The 9578-nt window shown below is 62.6% G+C and overlaps 1 protein-coding gene across 1 annotated transcript; it reads right to left on the bottom strand.

Annotated features, from left to right (window-relative positions):
- Positions 1-475: 475 nt before the first annotated feature.
- Positions 476-9544, bottom strand: FLNA (filamin A; the record flags this gene model as incomplete). The annotated part of the gene is made up of 20 exons (XM_039866953.1): positions 476-696; positions 999-1202; positions 1287-1505; positions 1682-1858; positions 2605-2737; positions 3269-3384; positions 3584-3721; positions 3851-4117; positions 4214-4336; positions 4447-4599; positions 4676-4879; positions 4966-5127; positions 5225-5398; positions 5598-5726; positions 5832-5972; positions 6061-6163; positions 6343-6438; positions 6542-6789; positions 9122-9145; positions 9301-9544. Coding segments are annotated over 20 exons (3243 nt in total), but the record flags the coding sequence as incomplete, so codon positions are not given.
- Positions 9545-9578: the final 34 nt, after the last annotated feature.

Here is a 9578-nt window from a genome sequence, read left to right as displayed (position 1 = left end):
GTTCCTGCTGTGGACTGGGACAAGAGTACCAGGCCCTGTTCTGGGGGTGCCATACACCCCTTGTCCTGCATTGATCTGAACCTAGGGAGGCAGAAAAGGTGAGGACTGATGGGGCCTCCCGGAGTCAGGGGCCTGGCAGGAGCCTCGTGCCCAGGGCAGGAGGGCCACTGGGCTCACTGCTTGATTCCACTCCCTCTGCAGAAAGCCTCTTCTTGCCCACCTCAGGAATGGAAGCAGGTGAACTTATTCCTCACAGGGCAGGGAAGATCTAGGTGACTGCAGTGGCCCCACTCAATTCTCCCAGAATCAATAAAGAAGCTGACATGAACCACCAACGGCCTCTGGCATGGGCTGCCTCTTGGCCAAGTGAGGCAGGAGCTGGGAGGGGAAGGGGCTGCAGGACGGGCTGCCAGTCAGCCATAGCTCCAGGCTGGGGTGGGGGGAGGCTGCCTGGGCGGGTAAGGGACACTTCTTGTCCTGGGAGCTGCCGCTGGCACGGGCACAGAGCTCAGGGCACCAGGACACGGTAGGGGCTGCCTGGGATGTGCTCATCGCCCCACTTGACCACCAGCGTGTACTCCCCCTTGTCCTTGAGCAGGTAGGAGACACTGTAGAGCCGGCTGCCTACGTGCTTGACCAGGATCTCCTCGCAGGGTGTCCGGGGGCCATGTACCCCCACCAGCAGCATGTTGTTGCCTGGGGAAGGATCAGGCCTCAGTCCCAGGCTCCAAATCCCCTGTTCTCCACTGTAACCATACTGACCCCTTCCTCTTCCTCTCCGGTAGCCTACTCTGACCCCCTCGCCTGTTCCAGGGTGACACCCCTTCCTAAAGAATTGCCAGCATTCCTGACCCCTGGGGCCAGCAGAGGAACCCCCAGCTCCTCCAAGATACTTTCCTGAAGGGTAGAGAGGGCAGGGGGGCCCAGATGAGAAGTGACAGCCACACCCCCGAAAGCATTCCCAACCCTCCAGCCCCTCCCGTGTCCTAGGCACCTACCTGCTTTGCTGCAGTCCACTGTGAAGCTGCTCTTCTGGCCCGCGTAGGCCTTGCTCAGCCCCAGGCCCTTGGCCAGCACCTTGCTGGCATCGGTGGGACCTGGGCCTGGGGTGGCATGCTGGGGAGCACTGGCAGTCTTGGTCAGAGAGTCTACAAACACTGACGATGTCTCGTGGAGGCTGTGGTTGCTGACAAGACGGGGACCTGCAGGGTGGAGCAGGTGAGGCTAAGAGGCGGCCAGCGTGCCAGGTATTGGACTGGGCACGAGCAGTCTGGCGGGAGGCTCACCTGTGACCTTGGCCTTGAAGGGGCTGCCCCCAATGTGGTAGGGGCCGCCATACTTGATGGAGATGAGGTAGCTGCCAGGTGCCATGGGAGTATAGGTGACACGGTAGCCCTCAGGGCACTCCTGGCAATCCATCTTCACCTTGGAGGGCCCATCGATTGTCACTGACAGGGCACCAGCTCCCGCGTTGCTTGTGTTCACGATAAACTCAGCTGGGCTCCCTGTGGGCACAGAGGTCGGGCAGAGCTGGCCTGGCCCATTTCCCTACCCCCTGCCCCATTTCCTAACTCCCAGCATAGTTGTCACTTCTGCGTGCCTTGGGTTGTCACCGAGAGCTTAGAGGAAGGGCCCTAGCAGCTGTGTCCACATACTGGGGAAGCTATACCCACTGACCTACCTGTGACACCGCCTTCCAGGCCGGCTCCATAGGCAGACACCAGGCCTGGGTCCCCTCCATGCCCAGGCTCCCCGACTCGGATCTTGAAGGGGCTTCCAGGGATGTGGGTGCCATTGAACTTGACATCAATCAGGTAGATGCCATTCTCCCGTGGGATAAAGCGCACCGCATACTTATCTAAGGAGCAGAGGGGCGTGCTGTGGACCTGGGGTCCCTCTTCCGAAAGCAAGCAAGTGGCATCTGCTTCCCTTGCCCGCCAGCCTGAGTCAAGCCAGCCCACGAGGCCCACCCTGCTTCTTCCACAAACCATGCCGGGCACCCGCACCCTCCAGAGCACAGACCTCCTAAAACCTGAGGGGTGAAGCCTTAGACGCCCAAGCAGCCTGCTATCGTGGCTCATTTGGACTGAAATCGTTTGCAAGCAAAGCACGCGCCTCACTGCCTCTTTAGAAAGGTTACCACGAACGCCACGTTCCCGGCATGTTAACTGGGGCTCAGAGGCAGGCAGGAACTTGCTCGAGGTCCCGCAGCTGGGAAGGGGCAGCACTAGGTTGTGAGACTAGTGAAACGTGGCCCAGCAGCTGCTCTCACCCTCTCCTACCCCCAGGCTGCCCCAGGCCTGCCTGCAAGTGCCACGCCCTGGCTTAAAGGGCCAGGCATCCCCTTGGCCAGACTCAGAAGACTGCATCGCGCTGCCTGCAGTCGCGGCCGCTGAGCCAGATTCCCAAGGGTGTGTGGGTCACGAGTAGCGGCAGGGTTGCCTGGCTGACGGAGCCCAGGTGTGTGCACCCTGTCTCGGCTGCCTACGGAATCTGTACCTTCCTTTTGTACACTCGGCCTGCTTCCAGCCAGCTGGGCAGGCCTGCTGCTCTCAGCAGGGCCAGGGCAGATGGCCGGGTGGCCGGGTAGGGACAGAGCCTCACCTTGGTCGATCTCTGTGACATAGCACTCCTCCAGGGCTCCCGAGGGGCTGTGCACCTTGGCATCGATCGCCCCCTTGGCCCCATTCAGGCTGACTGCAAAAGAGGCTGGCTGGTTGACCTTTAGCCCTGACTCCTGGAAGCACAGCAGATGTGGTTAGACGGGGCAGCTGGGGGGAAGGAGGGCAGGGCCCCAGAAGCAGGAGGCCCACAGGATTGCACTTACCCATCTGGCGTCCAACTTGGTTTAAAGAGGGAGAGCCACTGATTCTCGAGGGGCAGTAAGCAACAGGCACACGCCCCCGCCCCCAGACATCCATGCTCTGCAGTCACACACCGGGGCGGCATGAAGGGAGGGCGGCCCCGCCCTGCGGGCAGCACTCAGCCCTTGTAGGCTGTCCCTCTTTAAACCTCAGCCCTGGTGCTCAAAGGGCACAGGCTTCTGTTCAAAGCCTTTAGACCTGAGACACGAGAAAAACTCCACGCGGCGGGCAGGGGTGCTTCCTGCCAACCCCAAGCGTGGGCTGTACCCGGCCAGAGCAGAGGCCCGACGCCCTGAGCTGGGCTGGGCGGGTCACTCGACACAGGGTCGAGGCCTGCTCTGTGCACGGCTCTGGTCTGGCCGGGCCCAGGAGCCGCAGGCGGGCGGTTTCTCTCAGTGCCTCACCTGAAGACTAGAAACAGTAAGGCGGCGGGCGTCGCCAGACGGAGAAGCCACAGGAACCACGAAGGGGCTGTCGGGGATGTGTTCCTCGTTGAACTTGACTGAGACCTCGTAGTCACCTGGGCAGGAGAGAGCACAGAAGGCATGCTGGGAGGCCCCCGCTTGTCAGTGTTCTAGCCTCCCACCTCCCACAAACAGCCTGGGTAGCCCCGGGTTTGCAAGGTGGAGCGGGGAGCTGGGCAGGGTTGTCTCCGTAGACCTGGACCAACACCCGCACGAAGGTGCCACTTCCCCTGCCCCCGGCTAGGTGCTCGGTACCTGGCTCCTGGACCACATAGGCCACGCCACAGGAGCCATCCTTGCGGTCCTCGAAGGAGATCTCAGCCTTGCTGGGGCCCTCGACAGCAATGGCCAGGCCCCCAGCACCAGCTTCCCTGGTCCAAATGCTGAATTCCGCTGTGGGAAAGCAGTGTGTCCTCATGGGGGGCTGCAAGCCCGGCCTCGGCCCCCTCCAAGCACAGCTGATCTTCCTCCATCCCCCTACCCTGCCCGGGAGAGCAAGAGCCTCTCAGGAAGCAGGCCTACCTGGCACTCCGGCTTCAGCCCGCTCCAGGCCAGGGCCCCCGGCGCGGACCTTGTGGGCTCCCCCTTCCCCTAGGGGCCCCACAGTGAACTGGAAGGGGCTCCCAGGCACATGCTGGCCCTTGTACTTGACGCTGACTGTGTGCATGCCCATCTCGGCAGGCACAAAGCGGATGCAGTACGTGTGGTTCTCCCCTTCCACGATCTCAGCCTCATGGGTCTTGCCTGATGGGCTGGTCACCTGGGCTGTCATGTCCTGGATGCTAATTTCTGCAGGGAGGGGACAGTCTGGTGAGCAGGAGCTCTAGGCTCCAACCTTCTGCTTGGGGCCACCAGAACTCCTCCACGATTCCCTATAGCTCCTACCGGGGATCTTTAGGCTGAGGTCACAATGACTGCCAACGTTGGCCACCGAAGGAGCCCGTCGCCTGCGTGTGATGCTCTCTTTCACCCGGCCCTCGCCTGTCACCTTCACAGAGAAGGGGCTGCCTGCAGAAAGGAAGCACAGCCCATGCCCCCACACAGGTTACGTTCCGGTCTTGGGGTGCAGCAAGGAGGGTCGCGGAAAAGAGAGAGAGGTGACTATGTGCTGCCCTCACCAGGCACGTGCTGGTCAGCGAACTTGATGTTGATGATGTAGTTTCCAGGCTCCGTGGGGCAGTAGGTGACCCTGCACGTACCATCCTCCAGGTCCTCTGTGTTGATGTCTACCTTACTAGGACCCTCAATGGACAGGCTGAGCCCGCCATAGCCTGTGGGAGAGACACCCCTGAGCCAGGAAGCCAAGCACAGTGGTTTCACTGTGGCTGGCAGGCTACCGCCGCTTACCTGCATCACGGGTGTCGATGATAAACTCTGCAGGCTCGAAGGTATGGCCTTCGTGGAGGCCCTGGCCTGAGACCCGCACACGGCTGGCGTCCCCAATCTCCGACTGGCTGATCACCACTGGGATGGGGCTGCTGGCCACGTGCTGGCCACTCTTCTTCACATGCACTAGGTGCTCCCCTGTCTCCTTGGGCACGAACGAGATCCCTGGGCACAGGGCAGGGCTGTCAGCCAGGGAAAGGAAGGTCTCCCACTCCCTCCTTTCCAGAAGGCCCTGCCCCTTGGCCTCTTACCCACATGGCCATTGCGCAGCCGCTTTAGCAGACAGGGCTCCTCCCGGCCCGAGGGCGGTACCACCGTGGCTGTCAGCAGACTGAGGTCCGTCTCAGAGATGTTGATGGGGATGTCGGCAGCAGAGCCCACCTTCAGGTGGGACATGCGCATCGAGTCGTCACCTGGCGGGAGACAGTCACTGGGTTATCTAGGCGCAAAGGAAGACTGCGCCCGCCCTGCCACCTGCCTCCTTCTGACACTATTCCCGCTGGCACTCACCTGTGACCCTGGCGGTGAAGGGGCTGCCGGGAATGTGCTGCTCGTTGTATTTGACCAGGATGCTGTAGTCACCAGGAAGCACAGGCAGGTAAGAGACGCTACACGTCCCATCCTGGTTGTCAGTGCAGCTGATTTCTGCTTTGGATGGGCCCTCGATGGCCAGGGACAAGCCCCCTGGAGAGAGTCACGGGTGAGGGTTGAGACTGCATTCAGGGACACTGCATCGATGAGGAAAAGCCCCGACAGGCAAGCAGATGTAAGGGCGGCGAGGCAGGGGGCCCCATTCAGGGGGTGTCTCTCCTGTGTCCAGCTCTCTGCAAGATGAGGGTATCCCTCGGCAAACAGGCGGGTCAGGACTAGAGCTGCCACTCACCCTCTCCCGCGTCCTTGGTGTTGACAGTGAAGACAGCAGGCTTGTTCACTACTCCGTGGGTGAGGCCGGGCCCGTAAGCAGTGACATGGCCGCAGTTGACGTAATCCACATAGAATTGCAGGGGGCTTCCTGAGGCCAGAAGAACAACCGTGTGTAATTGGGACCTTGTGTCGTCCCCAGTCCTCCCCTCAGCCCAGGTCTCTCAGGCAGTGGTGGAATGCTGTGGGGACACACCTGGGATGTGCATATTGTCATAGCGGATGTCCATCTCGTGTAGGCCGGCTTCGCTGGGTGCGTAGCGCACAGTCACAGTGCCATCCTTATTATCGGTGATGGCTGGCTGCGCCACCTTGCCCGAGGGCATGCGCACTTCTCCTGCAGGGCAGCGGGGGTCAGGGTCAGGGCAGCCCGTAGGCACACCCTGCTCTCTGTGGCTCCCAAGCTCCTTCCTGCCCCTACTCACCAGTGATCTCGCCCTTCTTGATGGTGAAGGGGATGACAAGGTCGAAGGGCCTCAGGCTGGTCACATCCAGCCCATTCACACCTACCAGGGGTCTCTCTGGTGCCTGCAGTTGAGACAGAGGGCTCAAGTGAGGGGCTGCAGGAGGGGAGGGAGTCCTAAGCAAGAGGATCCGGGGTCCCTCCGTACATGCGCCAGAATGGGGCCTCACGGAAAACCCAGCTGGCCAGCCCCCAAATGTCCCATAGAGCTAGGTGAGCCAGGAGGAGGTGGGCCAGGCCATACCCAGGTCTGCTGGCCACCCTGGGCGTAGGTGTATGGTGGGGCCAGCTGCTGAGGCCGCACTGGGGTCTGTGCTGTGGGCTGTTCCCCCGCCAGAGCCTGCAGAGCAATGCACGAGAGCTGGAGATTCTGTCATCACAGAGGAACCCCAGGGGGACAGGACAGACCCCACCCAGACCCCTCACCCCTGGCCCCTCCTGACCGTCACTTGGAAGGGGCTGTTGGGCACGTGCTCGCCGCCAAAGCGCACACAGATGACGTATTTGCCCGGCTGTGGGGCCGTGTAGAAGATGTCGAAGGTGCCATCCTCATTCTCGACCACGTCCACGTCCACCTCAGAGCCATCGGGTGTGCACACAGTGCAGGTCACCTTGCCTTTGCCCGCCGCCTTGGTGTCCACAGTGATCACTGTCTCCTCCCCAATCTGGATGGTGGGGCCGATGCCAGCACCTGGTGGGGCAGGGCGGGTCCCCAGAGGGGGGCCGGGGCATGAGCGTGGCACTCGGGCCGCTCCCATCCGCCTGCTGCCCGCCCAGGCCTTTTACTGCTACTACCAAGCACAGCCAGGCCTCCCGCCCCCACCCCCAAGCTGGGACGGTGAGTAGTTTCTCAGAAGGCAGGAAAAGTTCCCCCAAGCCACCTCAAGCCAGGGAGTCCTGTCTCGTGGGTATCCCCAATGTGGGAAATGCCCGACGGGTGGCACCCAGGTGTCTGGGAGGAAGGAAGGGCCTGGAGGCCCATGGGGCCGCTGCTGCCATCAGGGCACAAGTGTTTGCCGCCACCTCCCCTGCCAACTCAGCCTCAGCCGGTGCCGTGGACCACGCTGACCAATGCCAGCGCTCTGGCTGAGCCCACAGCTGCCTTCGCCCCTGTGGCCTGGCCCCGGCCCCCAGTGCTGTGTGCGGACGCGGTGAGGCGGAGTCCTGTTGCAGTGTGGGTGATCGTGACACTCGCCTCCCGCCCCCCAGGCCTGAAAGTGAAACTGGAGTTTCCTGACAACTGAGAATGTTTGCTCAACCGGAGGCTTGTGGTGAGGGGCGGCCAGGCCCGGCCCGGAGCACGCAGGGAGCTGGGAGCAGAGAAGCGGGAGGCAGCGGGATTAGCGCCCTAGCAGCACAGCGAACAGGCAGTGGCAGCAACGAGAGGGAAGGGGGAAAAAGGAGGCCCAAGCCACAGCCACCGCCACTAGGTTGCAAGGGCAGAGCAGCTGAGCAGCCTCCAGGGCCCCAGAGTGCCCGAGGAAAGGGGAGGGACAGTGACGTTACGATCTGGGCTCAGCCGTGGAGGCTCGGGGGGGTTGCAGGCTGTGAGGCCTGGCAGCAAGAGGCAGGCTGCCCCCTCCCCCCACCAGGCAAACCACCAGGAGCACGGAACCCGCTCCAGGGCTAAGTTCAAGGGGCTCCCCAGCCAGCCTGCCACCGAGTTTCCCTGGGGCCGAGGGCTCCTGCTGCACTGGGCTCCATGCTGGCCTTGCGCAGCTTTCCTGAGCTCTAGACCCGGCCGCCTGCTGCCCATCCTGCCCTGGGAGGCCTCACCTCATACCCATCCACACCTGTCCACCCCTGCTGGGAACCTGGACCCACCATGTAGCTAGTGGTTTGGGCCCCGACTTCATCGGTTGCCCCTCAAATCCCCACTTTTCCCGCCCAGCCCATCAGCGGGTTTTGGCTGCTTCATCCTCAAAGTACACCTCCCCAATTTGGCGCCCCCTTCAAGCCACATTGCCACCGGCCTGGCCCCAGCCATCCCTTTGGCTGGCCTAAAAGTGACTTCAGCTCCCCCCGCGAGGCTCTCTGCCTCTGTTCTGCCAGCAGTGGCCAGGGAAACTGACCACTCCCTTAACCGAGGCCTGACCTTGCGTTTGGTCCCCAAGGACCTGTCCCCACTGCCTTAGGTGCACATGCCTGTCGTCTCAGGTCCCAGGGCCTGCTCTACACAGCCACTGAGCCCAGGCTGTGAAACCCTAGGTACCCTAACTCTCACCCTGGCTGCCTCACCCAAACCCCAGGCCTGCAGCCTTCAGAGCCTCCTAAGTAGTTGTCGCCTCATGGATGTTTCTGGCTGGGGCTGGCTCTCCCCTCCCATGCCCGAGTAGGAGAACCTCCATGCCTGATCGGGGACCCTCTGAATAACGTCACTGCTGTGGGAATAGGGGGAAGGAAGGAGGTGGGGAGGGTGGGAGGGCCACTGAGTGCACTTTGGGGCTCTGAGGCTGGGCCGGGCCCCGCCATGCTGGCCGTCCAAGCAGTCGACGCTGGTGCTTCTGCACTACCAGCCAGCCCCACCCGCTCATGCAGGCTGCACCTCCCCCAGCCCGGGACGCAGAGGCCCCTGGGAGGTGGGAATGAGGGTCTGTGGATCCGGCCAGGGCTGGGGACTCCCGCTGGTCGGGGGAGACCCCTTGTCCCCTTAGCCCATGCAGGAGCCCTTGACACGGAAGGAGGAAGCGAGAAGGAAGGGCCTGCTGCCCGCCTCTGGGGCTTCCCCGGGGTGCCAAGATCCCCAGACCCCCCAGTGGGGTGCCTCTCTCAGGATGCACCTCACCCCAAAGCTCTCAGCTGCAACCCAACTTCTCAGATGGGGAAACGGAGGCCCAGAGAGGGGGAGGGCCGGAGCGCTCATGCTCAGCTCCGGAGGCCGCCCTGGGCTCTAACCCTCCAGCCCCCCTCTGTCCCTGCCAAGAGCTGCAGCTGGAACTGTCCTGGGAATCAGCACGGAAGAGGAAAGGAAGCTGCCCTCTGGGCAGGAGGGGCGTTGGGAGCGGCCCCAGCAAGCAGCTTACCTAGCCCGTGACCTCCGATTGACACTGAGGTGAGAGGGCAGAGAGCAAGGAGAAAGGTCAGGTGAGTCACTCAAGGGGGCGGCCCCCACTCCCACACGCTGCCCCAAGCAGCGAGCCCTTGCACACAGGCACACCCAAGCCCCGTGCTGAGCGCCATGGCCGAAGGCGGGCGGGCTCACCTGTGACCGTGCACTTGCTGGCATCCCCGGTGGGCACAGCACGGACGCGATACGGAGAGAAAGGGATCTCATCACCACCATACTTGATAAGGATGGTGTAGCGGCCCGTCACATCCGGCACGTAGGCCACCGTGTATGTGCCGTCGTGGTTGTCTTGGATATGTGTCTTCTTGGGCTTGCCCTCAGGGTCCTGTGTGGCAGAGCACAGGAGAGGTGGTTGGCCTAAGCCTAGCCAGGCCCAGGATCACCTCGAGCCCTCTCAAAGGGACATCCGGCAC

This window comes from Pteropus medius, unplaced genomic scaffold, assembly GCF_902729225.1.
Source record: "Pteropus medius unplaced genomic scaffold, Ma_sr-lr_union100, whole genome shotgun sequence".
Classification (NCBI taxonomy): domain Eukaryota; kingdom Metazoa; phylum Chordata; class Mammalia; order Chiroptera; family Pteropodidae; genus Pteropus; species Pteropus medius.
This window is presented reverse-complemented; position numbering and strand designations above follow the sequence as displayed.